General features: G+C 40.1%; 1 protein-coding gene across 14 annotated transcripts in view; it reads left to right on the plus strand.

Moving 5' to 3' along the window:
* The window catches only part of rims1b (regulating synaptic membrane exocytosis 1b), a 98703-nt gene that overhangs the window by 30024 nt on the left and 46562 nt on the right, over nucleotides 1-22117 (plus strand). For 13 of the 14 annotated variants that reach the window (XM_041982550.1, XM_041982549.1, XM_041982552.1 and 10 more), the window contains exons 3-6: nucleotides 3070-3081; nucleotides 3575-3595; nucleotides 13046-13341; nucleotides 13753-14648. In XM_041982550.1, coding sequence (XP_041838484.1) covers nucleotides 3070-3081; nucleotides 3575-3595; nucleotides 13046-13341; nucleotides 13753-14648 — 1225 coding nt within the window. The remainder of the gene's footprint in view (nucleotides 1-3069; nucleotides 3082-3574; nucleotides 3596-13045; nucleotides 13342-13752; nucleotides 14649-22117) is intronic. The other variant, XM_041982563.1, reaches the window with a different exon arrangement.

A 22117-nucleotide genomic window follows, 5' to 3' on the forward strand; every position in this document is an offset into this window, starting at 1 on the left:
CTGCTGGTAAAGTTAGGTAAATTTATATTACTTCAACAGCAGAAAGGTGTGGAAGTCAGGAGATGAGAGACCATCTATAAATAAAACAAATCATGTGAATGAGTTATTTGAGAAGAAATAGGAAGAAGAAGCTGCACAAAATAACATCAGTCAATATGGCCTCTCTGAATAATTAATGTTCTGATGTAGAAGATAATACCATACGATTATAGAGATTTAATAGTTTAACAGGGAAATCGATTGGAGTAAAAACCAAACAAACATCAAGCACAAAATCAGTAGTACATTTTTCTAATATAATCCATGTGAGCTGTGGGAAATTTATTAGATATGATATCTGTATACATGAAGAAACTTCTTTAAATGTATTTCCTTTTAGCACATTTAGTTTAACTTCTGATAAAACAACAATTTTTATTTCCCAAAAATCTTCCTGGATTTGTTTGATTATTTAAATGAGACAGATTTTAGCTTCTATGCTCACAGTTAAACGTAGAGTTCACGAAGGATACATACATTTGTGCTCTATTTCTTTCAGTGTTATTGTGTATATTTGTGAATTGTGGTGTGTGTAATATGTAGGAATGATGTGTCAGAAAAAACGCTACCAACTAAAACTTTTGTGGTAAAGATAGTTTGGGCCATTCAGCCAGCCAAGCAGAAAAACAGCGATAGCAAAGCAGATATACTGTTCCATTAATAAAAGCAACTGCCTCCTCCTGGGCTCATTACTGCTCAACAGTGACAAACGTTGCATATAGTCCTTCAAAGCATTTTCATGTCATATTTAAACAAAAGCAACTTGTGTGATCTGGTTTTTCTCATGTTGTTTTCTGCATCCACGTGTAAAGAAGGAGTTGTTTCAAGAAATTTGCACGATGCAATTTGGTTGTGGATCTTTCACGTTCGTGCCAACTCCTAATGTTTGTGCAAATTTCATACCAACCACCCGTGTTTACAACAGAAAATGCGTTGTTTGCACGGATGTATCTGCATTGTCAAGTGTGGAAACAGAGGACGTCTATGACGTCCTGTAGTGTAGACGCCTCATATCAGGTTATTACAGTAATCTGATTACTCCCAGATTTTTGATTTTGATGCTCATGCAAACAGGCTTAGTGTTCTGAGAATGTATTTAATGAAGAAAAATTATTTTTGCTCTATAAAAATCTGTAAATGAATTGATATCTAATCAAATTTAATCTAAATCGAATCAGGCTGTTGTAAATCAAATCAAATCTAGTTGATGATGCCCAGCCCTAGTGTTTTCTTCTGAACAAACAAATACTAAACGAGTTTCACTCCATCATGGCCTCAGGGTAAAATCAGCTCAGCTGATGTGTTCTTGGATTCTTGCATACCAACTGCAATCTTGAGGAGAAAAACAAGAAAGCAGCTGTGGCTGCTTTAATCTGTCTGAGACCTTTCATAAAATCCTTGGTTTGCTCTCCTTTTTTAAATTTTTTTTTATGAAGTAAATTCAAAAAGTTTAATGATTTTAACAATTGGAAGAGCCAACAAAGATGTAAGGCTACTTTCACACTACAGGTGTTAGTACTCAAATCCGATTTTTCCAAAATCCGATTTTTTTGCGTGGTCTTTGACATTTTCATATCAAAATAACCTTCATCACACTTCACTGTAAACGATATGTGGGAGTGAAGGGACATGCAAGCGCAGAGGAAAGCACAATGCCATGTAGTGTTCAGACTGTTCAGATTGAGGTTGCATTTTCCTGCGATCAGGAACATGTTCCCCACACATTGAGCCGAGGTGATCTTCTTTTCATGTTATCCACAACCAAAAAGGCTGGTGTGATTTTATGCTGAATAAATAACCTGCTTTGCAGAAAAATCCATTGGGACACATTTGATGCAAAATGTAAACTTCTTGTTCACAGTATTTAAATCCAATAAAGCTGGTTATATAGTCAGTCTACCATTTAATAAACGATCAGATGATCAGATTTTAAATAACATGTCTAAATGGGTATTTATTGGAATTTTTGAAAATATTTTTGTAATAATTCTACAATACAGCAAAACTTACTATGTTTCATGTTAAAAATGTTCTACAGTATCTATAATAACATTTTTATTCCTACTACAACATTTTGTGGACGCTAATGTTAATGCTGCTAATAAAGACGTGGTACAAACACTTCAACAATGAGCAGACACAAGCTACCAGCATGATCTCATAGCTACATTCATAAGTAGCACTTCATTTTATGTTGCTCAAATTCTACCCTGTTGTGTCCAGAAAATACACGGACCACGACTGTATTCTCAACTAGCGTTTATTGCCAAAAACCATGACATTCTCTACATGACAGACACATCTCCTGGAAGTGTCGTCACACTGTGGCGACCCCACGTTGACGTCGTGTACAGTTGTATACCACATACCCCAAATGTTAGAGTTAGGGTAAAAGTAAAGAGTGTTATCCTATGTTAGTACATGCTTTTCAAAAATACAAACTAATAACATGACATGACTTGTCATGCAATAACCACAACTCTTTCTCTGTATGAGGCTGAGACCACATGTTGCATGTGTCGACTCAATGTGACACGAACATGTAAATAGTTAAAAATTTAAAATACTCAGACATTTTAATGGGCATGCAGTGCCGAAGGAGTAAAAGTTGTGAGGGAATGTGCTTCATGTTGCTTTTGATGTGCTAAATTCCTCTTTATGCTGCAGGAGTCTAACATATCACAATGCTGTTACAGATCATGCCAAGCTGGCTCATGCATGCTGCTTCAACAGTCTTCACATATATTTTCATACTGTTATCACCACCACCCTCAGACTGTGCCACTTAATATAAAGTTTGTGTAACAATTCTGCAAAATGTAATTAACAAATGTTTGCATCACGTCCTCTGCCCCTGTTCCTTCTTTTTTTTACCCTTATTTCGCCACAATCTATCCATGTCGTACATTTTCCCTTCTCTGCATCTATTTCTTGCATATTTTTACTCCCTATCATGTATCCTCTCCTTTCCTTCTCCACTCCCTTCACTTTTCTTAATTCTCACTGCTACCTGGACTGCATGCCACAAAGGAGGAAAAAGTGGTTAGCATCTTTTTTGTGTTCTCTGTGTGCTGTGAATGTGATGTTTGTGCCACCTGATGGTTACAAAGAAAAACAAAGAAAAAACGAAAACAAAGCTGGCTGCTTTCAGATCTGTAGCTGACACCTCTCTTGTCTGTTAAAATGTTGATTTATATCCTGGAATGTTTAAATATTAAAGTTTGTTTTCTTCCATACGGCCTGGTGTAAAATTTCCCACTACAAAGAAAAAAGGGTTGCAATGATATCAGATGCAAGAGAGCAAGCTCGGATTGGAACGGAGCCAGTGTTTGCTCAAATCCACTTATGGATTACTGACTTAACTGAGCAGAGGGAGTTCCTGATAGTTCAAACATTTTGTCATTTCTCTGAGCATTTACTCTGCTTTTCGGGTTAGAGGCACCTGGAGCTGTTGTGATTTACAGCAGCATTCTTTTTCTTTTTGGTTTTCCATGACTAACCCTGTATCCATTGTCTGTCTTCTCCACCTGCAAAGTGTCTCATAGTAAAGGAGAGGGTAAGACCTGCTGGGTGATGGAATTTTCTGCATGGGTCACAACAGTTGTCCTCTCCCTCCACCCTCGGGTCTGTGCTCATTCACAGTATCAGAACATAAATTCAGAGCCAGTGTCCGCTTTTCCCAGTGGATCATTGTGGATCTCTAAATCTGGGAATGAATGCAGACCCTGAAAAAGAACTGGCAGGCAGAATGAGCATGAGTCTTAATGTAGGCTGTCTGCAGGGGTGTCTAACCCTTTTGACCCATCCTGACCCCTCTTCCTATGGCTGTAGGCATGGTTCTGCCGGGAGGGGGCGGTAGATATATTTAACAAACCAAACTGGGAGATTGGCTTTACAACTGGCATGCATTTAAGACAACATTTTACCCTTAAGACTTACCTGGATGCATAACAATTACACACTCACACCTGTGCATGCTTTTCCTGCCTGTGTGTCAGAGACCAGCTCAGCCTTGCCACTGGGAGACAGGAGATGTCCAGACCTTTATGTTCCACTTTGTTCACTTTCCCTTAATGCAAAATGTTGCCATAGTGTTGTTTCCGTTGAGCTTGTTCTAGTTAAAAAATAATCTAGAGAAAAGAGTTTAAGTGGCTTTGCCCTTTATTCTTTAGAGGGAAAAATAACTTCTGTATTCAAGTTAAAGTTCTAGTGTGTAACAGTGATTTATTGGCAGAAATGTAATATCTAAATTATACATTTTCATCCATGTTAATCATATTAAAATAAGAAGTGTTTTTAGAGTGAGCAGTTTAGATCCAGACATTAACCTCTTCATCTTTCCACCATACTGCCAAAGTTCCCACAGTGAAGAAAAACTCTGACTCTAGAGCTAACCTTCATGTGGTTTCTGTAGTTGTTCTACAGAAACCTGAAACCAAACGCCCAATGGGGCTTTTGGTTGGTTGCAGATTGTAATTTGTTGTTTGTCAGTGGTTATGGCTAATGCTGATGGGTTATTTCTAAGTTGATTTGTGATACCTGACCAAGCTTTTGGACATATTTCTTCTATATAAGAGAGTATTTTAAAAGAAAGTCATTGGTCATATTAAGTTAAATGCAAGGCTATTTAGATTTAGCGTCTTTAACTCCTCAAGCATTCTAGCAAACACTCCTCTAGCATTCATTAAAAAAAGAAAAGAAAGAATAGTTTGATTAAATCTTTTGTCTTTCACTGCAGTACTTAAAAAGGCACTTTTTTATAATAAGAAAAAAAAGGATGAGACTGATGTTATCAATGAATTTACAACATCACTGATTAGAAATTCTAAAAAAAACAAGATAAATAGTTTTATGTTATGTATATGTATATTTTATATCATGAAAGTGCAGGTGTGTGTGCTAAATATAGGTTAGATCAATCCTTTCTAACTCTGAATCATGCCAGGAGATTGAAGTGTATTTATTTTCTTTGTCAAGTTCCCTGCTTTTGCTGGTGCTGTTGTTGGTTAATAGCTGAGTGTTTTTGTGTTTAACTTCAGCTCCAAATGGCTTCCAGAAACTAAACTAAGTGCTGACATTCTGCCTCCTTTTGTAGAAGAGCACTGCCTCCCAGTGGACAATGGGCAGGCACTAGGACCTGACAGACACACACCTACACATCATCTTGTATTATTGTAAATACAATTTTAACTTGATCAAAACCTACATATGATCTAAACTGCTAGACATTCAGAATGGGAAAGCTTAATTTGAACTTTCTTACCAATTAATTGAGGCTGTTTTGTGCATTTGTTTTTATTTGGTACTTTGGAAGGATGGACTTAGTTAACAGTTAACCACAGACCTAAAAAGATGCATCCACATGATTTTTTTTCCAGCTTGGAGCATCAACCTGACACTGCACTTTTTCTGAGGAGAGGATGCACCGCATAATGTCTGCCACGTTTCCCACTCCTCTCTTCTCATGCTAATCTGTATTAGTAGCAGGCTGCATAGCCCTCTTTTTTCATCCATCTTTTATCCATGTAACTCTCCCGAACTGCTGGCCTTTTTCTCACATTTTACATATCTACTGACATTTCAATGCACACATTTATTTGAATGTAAAAATGTTTTTGAGACTTTAGAAAAGGACAAGGTTGTATTGATTTTGAAACCAAAAGCTTAGGTCTATATACAGCCGGTAGCTCTATTGATAGTACTTCTTTAAATGGATCTGCCAACAGCAACCTTTTAAAGATGAGTCTTCAATGTCTAAAAGACTTCGGCTCCTGGTCTTATCATCCTGACCAAAATTTGAAAAGTCAAAGTGCAGTAGATTTTTTTCCCCTTTTGGGTTTCTATTCTCCAGTTTATGTCCAGGTTAAAGGTGCAGCTTGTTACAAAGGTCAATGACAGAAAAATGTGATATATCATTAAAAACTGTATTTCTATTAGTATCTAATCACTCTACTAAAATAACTATTATGTTTTTATTCTGTTAGAGTAAGTCATTTATATCTAAAAGCTGTGGGTCCACATACATGGCAGCTGACATATTTGTTCCACCATTTTCACTACGGTGTCTCTGAAAGGTCAAACAGCATGTGTAAAGTGAAAACCCTCTGAGCTGTAAAACTGCAGGACCTGCTTTGTTTGATAGGTGCTAGAGCACCGTTTGGGGTAAGTAACATCTCAAACGGACCATAGAAGGAGACGCTACACAATGTTGAAGTATTTACCTGTAGTGCAGTCATTGCTCACGTCAAATTTGTTCAGGTAGAGACTTTAATGGCTGAAATAAGTGATGAGTAAAGCAACAAGGTAAGAAAGAAGAGGAGCTCAAACATGTCAAATGAAAATGAGTAAAGAAGAAGAAAAAGAAGAAGGAAAAGTGAATGAATTCAAAATATTTTAATTTAGTCAGAGACAGATTTCTATAAATGAAATTAAGCGATTTTCATAAATCAGTTAATACATTTATTGCAGAATATTCAGAAACATACTGAACAAATTCATGTGAAAATAAATAGAAAATGTTTGTAATAATTTTTCTTTTAAGATTATTCCTTCATTTATGTGTTTGTTTTTTGTCACATTTATGAATTTGTAAACATTTTTCCCATTTATTTATTTATTTATTTGTATGAGTCACATTTATTAATGAGCATATATCCCCTTTTATTTTCTTTTTCTTTTACATATCTTTTATGCTGCACTCCTATTATTTCATATTAAAGATATAGTGACATGTAGGAAATCTTTCATTTTGAACATGACAAGTTTTGATGAAAATTTGGATCATGAGTCTAAAAAGAAAATATTTCTTGCACAATTGATTTAATTTAAAAAGTAATTCCATTCTGGAGATTTTTTTTCTGTGATTTGTTTAAAGTATTTTTTAAAAATCTCTTAGTTTTCTCCGGTGCTGACAGTTCTGTTGTGCTTGACTTGTGTCAGTTTAAAACTTTATTCCTTCTTACTGTCTCTGCTCATTTCCTGTCATCTCCACATCATCTGCTGTGCACACAATGCTCCAAGGAGAAAATTCTTATTCAAATGTCGTTAAAGTGGGTAAAATTGCAATCATCTGCAAGGCACGTTGTGACCAAATGATGAAGTGATGTGCAGAATGATGACATCACAGATGAGACCTACTGGAATGTCATTAATGGTCTCACAGTTTTGATGCAGGGCACTGTGATGAGTGTTGCACACGACACATCGATCAGAAATGAAAAACTGCTGTAGATTTACGGCTTCACCAGATGTGCCTTTCTCACCCCTGAATATGTTTCCTGCTTGCGGAGCTGATCTACTGCCTTATTAGGGGAAATGGAGCATTATGTCCTCCGCTGTCGTCTTTCTTCCCACCATTCAGGATTTACCGTTCCCCATGAACGATGGCAGTTTACACCCAGCGCTGCCTCATAAGTCACTATAGAGGTGTGTGTATGTGTGTGTTGTGGGTAGGACCACAACACACACTACAAGCTGGCTGCCCCCTCCCTACTAATCTGTCACTCTCAAGGCTCCCATCCATTCTACCCCTTTAAGGAAAAGCTGATGCTCACACAATTGGAGTATAAATGAATGCTGTTCTTGCAGAGAGCTCCCGGCGAGCTCAGAGCTGCAGCAGCAACGCTCGCCTTCAGTGTTCTATCAGCAGATGGACAGAGGAAGTCTGGGGGGGGTGGGGGGCTGGAGTACAGACGCTTGAGTGACACGTGTGGTGTCTTCATTTGTCAAACCAGCCAGGTATGTCAGCAAAGCCAGAGGGTGAGAAGAGGAGAAGAAAGGAAAGGAAAGGAAAACAGCATAGCCAAAAAAGAAGAGAAAATTATTAAATAAAAATAACAGAAAGGAATGAAGAAGAACCAAGAGGAGAGGAAACAGTGATGAAGGCAGAATGATGAAGAGGAAGCAATGCAGAATAAAGTCATGGAAATGAAATATTAGATAAAGGAAATGTACATATCTTCTACACACACACACACACACACACACACATATATAAATATATATATATATATATATATATATATATATATATATATATATATATATATATATATATATATGTATATGTATATATGTATATGTAGTGTATATCTGTCTGGAAATGTGATAAAAGAATAAACATTTAGGAAAGAATTAGAAAAGCAAGTGAACACAGAGATGGAAGTGAAATCAAGAAACATAGAGAACAAATATAAGACAAAAGCAAGTAACAAGAAAAGAAAAGAGGAATTTAGGATTAGGAAAACACCAGTTAAACTGAAAAAGAAAAACAATGAGTAGAGGAGACAGAAAGGCAGAGGACATAAAAAAAGATTTAAAAAGAGAAGAAAATCAGTAACAGGTCTGTCTGGAACAGGTTCAAATCGGTTAGAAATAAAGAAATCAGTCGTAATTCAGTTTTTTTCTGCCATTGTCCTTCAGGATTGACACACACACTCATAAACACACACACACACAATCTGCTTTGTACTGCTTCACGATTCAGTTACCATGGAGAAGTACATTTTTAGGCAGAAAGGGGCTGACATTATTACATGATGAAAATGGCACCACTTATTCTCCACACACATAAACACGCACACACGCACGCACACACACACACACACACACACACACACACACACACACACACACACACACACACACATACACACACACACATATCTCGCCTACAGGCAGTCGCCCACGCCACAGTCTTCAAGGCAAGAGGCTTTCAGAAATGTCCCAGATATAGATACTGTAACACACATGTGCAAACACACACGCACAGAGTCATCGTCACAGTAAAAAGAACTGGAGGTGACACTGGAGGGGGGCCCTGCCTGATGGATGGAGCTGATTGGAGGGCCTTACATCACACCCCGGCTGGTCCAGGCACTGCAAATATGTGTGTCGCACACGTTATCGGTTATTGGGTGGGGCTTTTTCATCATATGTGTCATATGTGTCTTGAAGCACATACCTAATACATGAAGTCATGCTATTAGAAAATGAGAGCTGCTTTCATCATCTTCTGTGTGAGGATTTTGTTTGTGGAATGAGCTTGTGGATGTGAGCAGTGGCAGTGACCAAAACAAAGCGCCCTATAGATGTTAGGGAGCACTTTTCATGCCATTTAGTGTAGATTTGGTCCTTGTTTTATGCTGAATTATGATTTATTCGACTTTAAAGTGATGGTGTTGCTACTTTATAGGAACCAATCACAAGGATAAATACAACTAACCTGATAACTGATGAAATGGAAGAGAAGCAGCTTTGTTTTCCACATTTTTAACTATCAGTCCATTTTCTAACTGCTTTGTTGTATTTGGTGTTTGCAGGGGGCTGAAGTTCAGCCAACAGTGGACAAGAGGTGGGGTAAACCTTAAATAGATTGTAAATTATTTGGTCAGAAGAGTTGGGAAATTGTGTGAAATTAGCAGAAAACGACATTTAAGTCTGACTAGATAAAAAAAATAAATGGAAATTTCTAGTGCACAGTTTTTGTTTGGCATGGTCTGATATCGAACAACCAGGGTGGTGGTGCCCTAAGCTTTACAGTTTAAGCCTAATGAATCCTGGTATTGTCATTCTCAGTCGTGCATGTGTCACCATGGATGAAGAAACCTGTTGAAGGAGTCAGCTGACCTCATATTTTGGGAAAATGTTGTTGAACTTAGCCCTGATTAACTGAAGCAACTCCTGATTACAACGCTGCCCCCTCATGCTTGTATATTAGGCATTAGGAACTTGTGTCACTGCTCTTTTACCCTGATGCTCTTATCACTCTGGAACAGGGCAAACCTGGTCAGATTGTCTGTATGATTTTTATGATCCTTAGAAAACAAGCTCAGTCTCCGATTAGTACTTTCACAAGGCTGCACAGCTGTTTAGTCCTAATATCTTGAGTTCTCGTCACATTGTGCTTGTAAAATGTTTTCAATTGGTTTTGTGTTTGTTTTGTTTTGTTTTTTTATTTCACCAAAACTTTAAGGGATTACTGATTGATCATTACATTTTTTTCTGTTAACTAGATTTCTTCCTGGATCTTAAGGGTTTATTATCTATCTAGCTTTAAATAATGCATTGAATATTACTTTAGACATCCACTTAATTATTTTGTTTCCTCAATTTAAACCAACGAATTGACTCTTCTGACACAGAACTACATAGTTTCCACAGTACATTTTTAGGTGTGGTTGTTTACAGAATAAGAAGCTAACTACATCAGTCAGGCTTAAATAAACACCAAAGTACTGTTTATTTCTTTTGACCAGGCAGTGTGTAAACACTCACCGGCCATTTTATTAAGTACACTTTTCTTGTACAGGGCTGGACCCCATTTTTCCTTTAGAACTGCCTTAATTCTTGGTCTTATAGATTTAACAACATTCCTTAGAGGTTTTGCTCCATGCTCACATGACAGAATCCAACAGTTGCAGCAGGTTTGTCGGCTGCATCCATGATGAGAATCTCCCGTTTCACCACATCCCAAAGCTGCTCTACTGGACTGAGATCTGGTGGCCGTGGAGGCCGTTGGAGTCATGTTCTAGAAAGCAGTTTGAGCTTTGTGACATGGTGCATTATCCTGCTGGAAGTAGCCAACAGAAGATGCTGCACTGTGGTCATAGAGGGATGGACATGGTCAGCAACAATACTCTGGTAGGCTGTGGTGGTTAAACCAGGCCACGTTGGTGTTAGGGGGCCCACAGGGGGCCAATATTAATATACCAGATAGCGTTATGTAGCTCATGTGTGATCAGTGAAAGGGACAAAGAAGAAAAAGCTGCAATGTATTTCATGGCCCCACAGACCACTACCATCTCCTGCACTGCCGTTTTTAGGTTTCTTTCTGTGTTTGTTATTATGATCTCTTCTACCATTGCTGTTTGCTATTTGTTAGAACTCAAAGTTCACTTTGAACTCTGCTCTGCCCTCTTGTGGATGGCCAATGTAAAGCATGTTTCTGAGTATGTGTGCAGTGACATTTGACAACATTTTACATGAAAGCACCTATTTATATACATAAAGTGAGCATGGATGAGGCTTTACACCACCAACAGCAGCAGTCTGAACCATTGTGGAGCTGAAATGGACACTCATCAGTCCAGCAACATTTTTCCATCCTCTGTTGTCTAGTTTTGGTGAGTCTGTGTGAATTGTAGCCTCAGTTTCCTTTTCTTAGATGACAGTAGCCCATCTGCTTCAAGGTTGGACGTGTTGTGTGTTAAGAGATGCTAGTCTGCCTCGGTTGGAACCAGTGCTTATTGGACTTCCTGTTGCCTTTCTATCATCTCCAACCAGTTTGCCCATTCTCCTCTGACATCAACAAGATATTGTGGTCCAGACAACTGCTTCTCTTCTTCAGACCATTCTCTTTAAACCCTAGAGATGGTTGTGTGTGAAAGTCCCAGTAGATCAGCTGAAATACTCAGACCAACAACCATACTAAGTTCAGTCACTTAAATTCCCTTTCTTCCTCAATCTGATGCTCAGTTTGAACTTCAGCAAGGCGTCCTCGCCATTTCTACATGAGTTAATACACGGATGTGCTGCCATGTGATTGGCTGATTAGATATATGTGAACAGGTGGACCTCATAAAATGGCAGGTGAGTATATATTTACACTCACCTAGCAACAGAGTCAAACATTATACAAACAGTTAAAAATCACTGAAGGGGCTGAAAGACTAAATGGTATCCAGATGTGAAGAACTGGATGTTCACCTGATGTTTTAGGGGGAGTAACAGGTTGTTTGTCTGCGTATGCTGTTTTGGGCAGAAGAGCAGTGCAGAGTGGGGACAGCTGAGGAAAAAGGGCACTACATGTTAGATGGTATGGATTTTGAGTGGGTTGTGTTGGCTGATGATGGGTTAAATAAAAGTGAGGAGCTGAAAGGATTACTGGCCACTGCTAATCTGCAACCCCTCAACTGAAGAGGAGAGAGACAGAGAGAAAGAGGCTGTAGTGTGAGGCTGGGAGGCTGCCTGACAGCTGTATGCCGTGTGGGCAGCTGATTTACTCCAGATTAGTCTGGACATGCGCCAACTAGGATTCAATCAGGCCATGATGAATGTGTTTTGGCGTGCTCAGGCAAAACCGCTAACTGGCTGCAAACAGTGCATCCCACTGGCTGTCAAGAAGTAACATTTTGGAGTTTCCAAAGGCCAAGAGGTGTTATGTTTCATGCAAAGGTTCTGCTGTGGAGTACAAGGGACGGCTGTGATTCTTCGTCGCTCTGGATTTATTTTCTGCAAAATAAACCGCTGGGATTATAAATGCGCAGAGAGATAAATCCTGTTTTTGTGCAGTCAAACTGATGTAATATTCAGCAGCCATGGCCACATGTAAGTATTCAGTGTTTTCTGCTGGTTAATTTAGAGAATAAATCAAAACTCATCATTGTTTTAAACCCGTCTAGAATCACTAGACACCAGGATGCATGCTGAATATAATTTGTGAACATGAAATGCAGAAATAATCCCCTGCTTGTGCAAAGACGATAAAATAACATGTACATTTGGACATTACTTTACAGTTTTGCATATAAAATCTAGATTTCAGCACCAACATGAGCAAAAATGGATTAAACCAATAACATTTATTAGTGGGATACAATGCAGTACAAGTCATGCAAAATTCTCCAAGACAACATGAACTCCTAATCAGGTTTTATTTTTAAATTGCAGATTTGTCAAACTATTATTATTATTATTAATATTTAACCAGGAAAAACCTCATTGAGATTAAGAATATCCTTTACAAGAATGTCCCAATAATCTGTCCTATCTTAGTTTTCTTTATTATTTTTTTTATCTGCTAGAGCAGAAAAGGGAAGGAAAAGAAAGCATGCAGCTACAAGGAAGTCTGTTTTCAATCTTTCTGAAAGACAACACACTGAATTCTTGTTAAAGTTAATGTGTATGCTGGAAACTTGTGTCATAGGCATGCCTAACCACCTGGGTGCTGGATATTCCTTTTCTGTTTTAATGCAGCCAACACTTGTGTGTTTTCAACCCCCTCTAGGTGATGTGGGTATGCAACCTGTGCCGTAAGCAACAGGAGATTCTCACCAAATCAGGAGAATGGTTTTCGGGGTCAGGGGTGCGGCCCGGGAGCCTGGGCACCTCTTTGAACAACCCAGCCACGAGAGGTGAGGCCCAACGAGACAGGAAGCTGCTCCGCTCCAGGTCCCAAGCCCCGACCTCCAGCACCAACGCAGGGTCTACGGACGGGACGCAGCTACCCGCTGGGGTCACCGCTACCAAGGGTGGTGACATCATGCCAGGCTCTCGCTCACAAAGCGAACCACCGAGAGAAAAGTAAGATGCTTGCATCAAACAAAGCATAATATTCCTTCTTTGTTAAATACAGGACTTTTTTTTATTATTTAATGCAGCAGGAGCTCTCAAACAAAGGTTTTGAAAATGAGAACAAGGATTTTTATAGCCCAGAAATTCAGGAACGCTTTGGAACAAGGCATGTGACCTGTATTTTTTATTGTGTCTTTGCTGAGCCTGTTGGTTTTATCCCTGAGGTAAAAGAGAAAAAAATGTGTCTGCTGTAGCTTAACCAAAAGCTGGGTCAGTCTTGAGAGTACTTAAAATCATACCCTTTATTTATTTCATTACTTCAGTGAGTTTGGTAAGAATTCATCACTGTCTTATCCTGGTTAGTGAAGTTTTTAATACGTTTGTATTAAATGGCTTAAAACGACCCCTCTTCTCATGCAGGAAAAGGCCAGTTTCCCTCCATGAACAGAATGGTAGAGGGGTCGCAGGACGTGGCAGCGGCCGCAGACCTGCAGGCAAACTGCAGTCTCAGTCATCCCTGGATGAGCGCATGGGTCCCGGAGACAGAGGAGAAAGAAGGTTGGGAGATGGACGGCGGCTGGAGAAGATCCATTCTCAGGACTATGAAGATGGAGAGGAAAACCTTGGACATCCAGAGATGCACCGGAGACGTCCGGGAGAAGAGGAGCTGAGGGAGAGACAGCGTCGTGAGGAGGAGTTCCAGAACCGTTACAGGAGTGATCCCAACCTGGCCAGATATCCAGTGAAACCGCAGAAAGAGGAGCAGGAGATGCGCATGCACGCTAAGGTGTCCAAGGTGCGGCACGAGAGGCGACACAGTGATCTTGCGATCAATGAGGTTGGGCTGGAGCCAGGAGAAGGAGGGGGAGTCAGTGCAGGCGAGGTGCCTGAAAATCGTCTGTCCAGGAGGAGCGGAGGTGCAGAGGGAGACCACAAGGCCCTCCTGGACAAACACCGAGCCTATTCTGTGGATAGGACCGTGGGAGTGGGAGGTGGGGTAGTACCTGCCACAGGTGGAGGGAGATCAGGGCCGCAGCCAGGGGGATCTGTGGCTCCTGACAGGGGCTCAAACAATGGACGCCTGGAGCCCAGTACAACATGGACACCAAGAGACAAAGGTGGGGATAACCTGCAGAGGAAGGACTCTCAGGGCTCGGACCAGTCCGAGGCTTTACGGCCGCCCCCTCCGCGGACATACAAGAGCAAGCGTGGAGTCAACAAGAGGCAGATGTCCATCAGCAGCTCAGAGGAGGACGGCTCCACGCCTGAGTACACCAGCTGTGACGACGTGGACATGGAAAGCGTCAGCGAGAAAGGTCAGTCAGACAGATGTGCGCTCACTCCACTAGCTTACCAAGCTAAATCTCACTGAACATGCAAACCATCTACTGTTTACTGTCATCCATTTCCTTACATTCCTAGCTAACCTTTCCTTCACAGTTGTCCATTGTTTCTCACCAGAGCTTCGTAATGAGCTTAAGAAACTGTCATTTAGCACATCCAGATACATTATTGGTCTGTTGAGCTGAACACAGAACCTCAACTCGAGTTGTTACCTCTGTTCTTTCATCCATGCCAATACTATGACTAATCAGTTGCAGTCATTGTGATCAGAATCACAGCCTTATGGGCTCTGACGGCTAATTATAACCTGATCTGCAGCTAATACCCTGATAAACACACTACTGGATGGCTAGGCAAAGAGTCAGGATCAATTTTATTATCTCTTTGCAGTTAAATTGAAATAAATATGCATAATAATGGTAACATCCTCTTCCTACACTCTATTATCCTTACTGTAACAATGAAAATAGCATAAGTGGTAGAATGGACGCACCCTAAGATCATTCCGTTGTCAACTTAGCCCATATTTGGACAATGAAATTATACCATGAGATGATGCACTGAAGCAGCTACCCAGCACACAGTCCACTGCCCCTGTGTGTCATCTACACCTATGTGCAGTGGCTAAACCCTACTGCTCTCAGGACAGCTCTCATTTATTTGGAGAGTCCCAGTGATTTAGGCCAGCAGATTTGTGGAATTAGGTCAGTGGCTCGCTGACTACGTAATGCTTCACAAACAGCCAGCTGCAGCAGCCGAGCATGGACCGCTGGCTGAAATCAAGCCCGGCTGTGGGTGCACACTTACGTGCATGCTGTTGGGTTCTTTGAGCATTTCTTCTGCTCCGTGCTGGAACGGAAGCAATGCTGCGCTGAAACGAGCCATGCCCGAGAATTTAGAGTTCAACTGCCAGCACATAGAGCTCACTGTGCTCGATCAGCTTATCACTGTCACCGGTCACAGAACGGGGTTGTTCCAGATGTTTTAATCCAGATTATTATAACTCAGTGACTGGTAATGGGTAGATGGTGTGGATTGGGATTATTAGCTGTTTTAAATACTCTTTAGCTAGCTAGGCCTCAAAGTAGGATGGCTGCTATATTCCCCATCTGTGGCATTATTAAAGTTTTGATAAAGTTTAAAAAACTTTATTTTTGATGTATCAGGTCAAGCTAGATGGTGTCACATGGTCAATAATGCCATTTTTGTTTATAGAAAAAGCTGCATTTCATCAGATGTTATGGCACTGGTGTTGACTTCAAAGATTACATAAGTCTAGATCAGGGCTTCCCAACTCCGAACTTCTTGGACCAATTTCCTGCAAGTTTTAGATGTTTCCCTGCTGCAACAAATCTGGTTCAAATTAGATGGTCCTGCGACAGCTTGTTAAGTTTTCCCACCAGCCTTGTTAAGTTTTCATTAAATTTATAGAACCGTTTGTTGAAAGATGTTCAAACATAAATGAGAATACAGGAAATGAGGCAAATTCTAGATTTACAAATTCTTGAGAGCTTGAAAGTGAATATTTGGTTTGAGTAGCTTTATTTTTCAGCAGTCTGAACCCTTTTAGACATGCTTTGTGTCATTTATTTAAGCTGTCTTCAGGAATAGTTCTCCAAGATTTTTGAAGGATTTTTCAAAGCTCTTCTTTGGATGTTTCTGCCTTTTGTTCTGTTCTCAGTCCAGATGATCCCACACTGCTTCAATAATGTTGAGGTCCGGGTTCTGGGGAGGATCCATCCTTCCATCACACCTGTTGCCACTGGTTTTCAGTCCAGTTCTTGTGTCATGTGACATACCTTAGCCTTTTCTCCCCGTTTCCTTTCATTAAGGAAAGGTGGCTTCTTGACAGCCACCCTTCCATGGAGACCATTTCTGATAAGGCTTCAGCATCAGATCCAGCCTAAAGATCCAGTCTAAAAATGGTTCTTTATATTTATACTGGTCTTTTATATGTTGACACAACACTGGTTCATCTGTCGACTTGGGCGTCTTTATGTTTGTATTATTCATAGGTCAAGAAAGGTCAGGTACAAGGACTGGACTGCTGGGGCGGCAGTGGCTCAGGCGGTAGAGCAGGTCGTCCAATGATCGGAAGGTCGGCGGTTCGATTCCCGCTCCCGCAGTCATCTGTCGTTGTGTCCTTGGGCAAGACACTTAACCCTCCTTGCCTCCAGTGTTGGCATCGCTGGTGTATGAATGTGTGGATGAATGTTTGGTGATGGTCGGAGAGGCCGTAGGCGCAGACTGGCAGCCACGTTTCCGTCAGCTTGCCCCAGGGCAGCTGTGGCTACACACGTAGCTTACCATCACCAGGTATGAGTGAGGAGTGGATGAATAATGGATTCACACAATGTAAAGCGCTTTGGGTGCCTTGAAAAGCGCTATATAAATCTAATCCATTATTATTATTATTATTGGACTGACAATGAATGAATACGCAGCCATTGCACAAAGAAAAACTTCAAAAGACCTTCAGAAAACCTGGAGTACTTTTAAGACCACTTTTAAAGATTACAGGAAAATCTGGCTCTTTGGAAGCAGAATATTTAAAGAAAAATGGTGCTGGATCCGGACTTTTGCAGATTGTAATTTTTCCATTTAAGTGCTTCATGTGTGTTTGACTGTAACTCTTCCACATAGAAACAAAGGCATTGTAGCATTTCCATGAGTTGAGGTTTATCTTATAATTTCATCACAACCTTCTTCTGCTGTTGGTTTAATAGTAACAGATTTGACTGGACACACTGACAGATGAAAACACTTTTATCAGTATTTAGTCATGAGGTGCATATTGGCAGAAAATCAGCTCATTGTAATGAAGCAGCAGTTACATGGAACGTGTAAATTAAATAATTTTATCACACTTTATGCCTAAAGTGCAAAATGTGAAATGGAGTTGCACACAAATGATTTTGTTTGCTATATATATTTATTACATTTGTGTTTCTGTCTTCCATATGCCTGTGAAAGAGAAAGGCATTAAAGTTTTTATGGTTTAAGACAGTAAATGTGTGCAAATGTGTGTATAAGATGTAGTTAATTGTGAAATGGTCTGTGTGCTCACATAACTGGTGTCCTCTCCAGGGTGTTTGGGGAAATACTTCCCCGGGGACCTGAACAGTCCTTAAAGGTTCTGGGAAAGGCCATGAGATAGGTGTGTGTGTGGGGGGGATGCAGATTAATTGTCTTTGGGTTTTAGGTGCTGGGAAATGGTTTTATGGTTAGCTTACAATGACTGTTTATATAATCATTTGAGTAGGCAGGTTGTAGATATTTGTGAAGTCCAATTAGTGATTTTAAAAAGTAGTGTTTGATTTTATGACATGGGAAACATCTCTGTTGAAGGAAGTAGTTTAGCCCAGTCAGTGGCAGAGGAGATGAATTGTGCCACCTAATAAAACATTTCATAGTGGATTCCGATTTGGTTGCTTGGCTGTTTCCAGCTGCTCACATAGGCTGCCTTGTTTTCATTTGTGTAGGGCTGAGAAAAAGGAACTCTTCACTAATTCTGTTTGTACAGTAGCCCAGAATGGTCAAATGAAAACTTTGCTCTGTGGCATTTTGCATTTTTTGTGACTTCAGCATTTCATTAAACACTTTAAAGCCTCTGTGGATAAATTAAATGCCAAAATTAAGCAAGTTCACTCTTCACATTCACTTCATGCAGAACCAAATAGTTAAACTTATTTTCTGTGCTTTGTTGTTTATGGTTCAGTCTTTTATCCAAAGTTCCTCTTCTTCAAATAATTTCCCAAACAAGACACAATTCATTCAGGTGAATTCATATCAAGTAATTTTGGTAGATATCATCTTTATTAAGAAAACATTCAAACAAACTAAAGCTATAGTCTTTAACTTTACATCACAGGGATTTACAGATAAATAAAATCAGTTTAAACAAGTTAACAAAACTTTGAAAAGAGGATCTGATAGACGTTTACAGCTACAGCTGTATCATTCATATTTGTCGTCAGTGTTTTTTTAGGCAAGCCTCAACCTTTTTTAATTTATGCTTTGTGCCATCTTTATTAATTCTCAACCAGTAACACATTTCTCACAAGTGCTCTTTTTTATTATTTCCCTGTTGTGATTTTATTGAATGGTCATATTTTGTGTAGTGTTTCTATTCTTTTTTTGTGTGTGTTTTTATTTTGGGGCATTTTTTTAATATTGAATGGCCATTTTGGATGTTGTTTTCTTTATTTTTATTTCATCTTGTTTTTTCAATTTCCTTAGAGATTTTTATTGGTGATTTTATTGGACAGTCACATCTGGTTTATGTTTGGTATATGGTTTGATGTTGATGTAAGACCTGTTTGTCCACAAAGTTTCCAATTAGGGGACGATAAAATGACTAAACCTTGAACTTTAATAGACCTTATGGTGGCAGAGACATACTCGTGTCATGGTGTGCAATTTTTGAGCAAATGTCTAAATAAAAGCTGTAGGACTCAAAGGATTGAATGGCATATTACCCACTTTTAAGTGTTTATCTTTGAGATTCTTAATTTCTTAGCATCTAATTTATTTACTATCGTAGCGCAAAATAACTATGGGAAAAAAAATAACAAAAACTAGAATAAAACAAAACAGTTAAATATTAAAATAAATAATAACAATTAGATAATAAAGGTAAATAATAAATAAATAATGTAGAAATAAATACATAAAAATGAACACATAAAAGCAAATACATATATATAATAAATCAGATAAAAATAAATAAAATAAACAAAGGCCAGAACTTTTGTTGCAAATTTACCACATAAGGCATCATTAAATCCTTACATTCACAATAAACAGTTTGGTATTTTGCATTTTGTTGAGGGGATCCGGTTCGGTGGCCTCAGGATTGGGTCTCTGCTCTTTGCGGATGATGTGGTTCTGTTGGCTTCATCGGGCCGTGAACTTTAGCTCCGATTCACAGCCGAGTGTGAAGCAGCTGGGATGGGAATCAGCACCTCCAAATCCAAGACCATGGTCCTCAGCCGGAAAAGGGTGGAGTGCCTTCTCTGGGTCGACAATGAGGTCCTGCCCCAATTGGAGAAGTTAATGTATCTTGGGGTCCTGTTCATTAGTGAAGGAAGGATGGAGCGGGAGACTGACAGGTGGATTGGTGCTGACTCTGCATTGGTCTGTCATGGTGAAGAAGGAGCTGAGCCAAAAGTTAAAGCTCTCGATTTATCTACATTCCTACCCTCACCTATGGTCACGAGCTGTGGGTAGTGACCAAAAGAACAAGACTGCGAATACAAGTGGCTGAGGTTAGTTTTTTCCACAGGGTGGCCGGGCTCTCCCTTAGAGATAGGGTGAAAGCTTGGTGATCCGGAAGGGGCTCAGAGTAGAGTCGCTGCTCCTCCGCATCGAGAGGAGCCAAATGAGGTGGCTCGGGCATCTGGTCAGGATGCCTCCTGGACGCCTCCCTGGTGAGGTGTTCTGGCCATGTCCCACTGGTAAGAGGTCCTGGGAAGACCCAGGACACGCTGGACGGACTACATCTCGTGGCTGTCCTGGGAGCGCCTCGGGATTCCCCTGGATGAGCTGGTGAATGTGGCTGGGCAGAGGGAAGTCTGGGTTTCCCTGCTTAGGCAGCTGCCCCCGCAACCCGACCCTGGATTTAGTGAGGACTCGAGCAGCAGCATTCTGGACTAACTGCAGCTGTCTGATGGACTTTTTAAGGAAGACCTGTGGGGACAGTGTTGTCTAGTCTACTAAAGATAAATGAATGGACAAGTTTTTCTAAATCCAGACATCAGTCCTTTAATCCTCAATTAGTGTTGATGGGCTATGACATTATTGCCCAACATATAATTTGTAAAATAATTAAATATTATTTAATAGATAAAATAGATTTAGTAATGCTGCTTGAATTACAATCATCTCAGTGTTCCCATCTCAACTGTTGTAAACAGTGTTTGAGTGGTTTCCCATTCTGCCCAGTAAATTGTGTCCTGCTGGATACACAAAGTGCATCTGCTGTAATAATACATCAGCTTTGTGTTTGGGGTTAAAGGGAGGTAGGAAGTGCTTCAGAGTAATTGTGTTACTTCCTCAGTGTAAAGAAAAACAGTAAAGTGATAATGGTGCTGAGTAAATGGAAAAGGAAATATGTTGTTGGGATGACACTGGATCCTATACTATATGCTGCTGCACCTCCGCCAAGATACACTTACACTTACCAGGATTACTTTAATGTTCTCCAGAGAGTGAGCAAGAGCATTTTGTACTAAACTGTGCTTGTATTGGTGCTGAAACCAATGCACTGATGACAGGGTTAAAACAAACGCTGTTACTTTTTTCAGTAACAGGTAATCTAACTACACTTTCCATTGTAACAATGCCGTTTGGGTGAACGTAAGTTTCACATTTGTTCAGACTATATTGTGCTGCTGCTACAGTGGAGAGGAGGCAAAGTGACACGGTTAAAACTGGAGAATACACTCAGTATTTGAGTAGAGGAGTTGCTGTTATGTGTTGTGACGGGGTCATCGCCCAGCTGACGGTAAAGTAGCGGACCCAGTCAGTGCGGGCACAATCACCAGGGAAGCAGCAACGGCGAGTCCAGAGAAAACAGAGGAAGGGTTTTAATCTGGAACCACAGATATCACTTCTCCCTCACAGAGATTAAAGACAAGAACGTTATTAGAAATGTTCATCATAACCAGAAACAACATTTTTATTTATTGATGGCTGTATGCAGTTAGAATCACGAGAAGCTCTTCTCCTGAGGAGACAGAGACTGACTTCCAGCAGCCTGAGATTAGTGTCCATGATTTCTCTGTTAGTAATTTATCCGTCCATTCATTAACTTTACCGCTTTGTCCAGTTAAGGGTCGCGGGGAAGCTGGGGCCTAACCCAACATTTTAGCAGGTGAGAGGCGGGGTACACCAGTCCATCGCAGGGCCAACATGAAGAACAAACAAGCATTCACACTCACACTCACTCCTAGGGAGAATTTAGAGTCACCTAACATGCATGTCTTTGGACGGTGGGAGGAAGCCGTAGTACCCGGAGAGAACCCATGCATACATGGGGAGAACATGCAAACTCTGCACAGAAAGGCCACCACCCCTCAAGTTTAAACATCCCCCCAGCCGAGGCTTGAACCAGCGACCTTCTTGTTGTGACCGCCACACCAGCGTACAGCCCTGTTAGTAATTATTTCCATTAGTTTTCCATTTCATTCATTAGTCAGATCTAATATTCGGTTTTATTATGAAGAAATGAACATGCAGATAGATTTGAAATTCCGTTAAAGGGAACATATTTGAACATTAAAAAGTAACATAGTTACTTTTCTGATTAATTAATTACTTTTAGAATACTGTAACTCTGTTACTAACGCTGTTACTTTTTGCAAGAAGTAACTAGTAACTATAATTAATTAATTTTTTAAAGTAACATGCCCAATACCGCTCATGTCAGTTCTGGGCTCAT

The sequence above is a fragment of the Melanotaenia boesemani genome, chromosome 4 (assembly GCF_017639745.1).
Source record: "Melanotaenia boesemani isolate fMelBoe1 chromosome 4, fMelBoe1.pri, whole genome shotgun sequence".
Lineage (NCBI taxonomy): Eukaryota > Metazoa > Chordata > Actinopteri > Atheriniformes > Melanotaeniidae > Melanotaenia > Melanotaenia boesemani.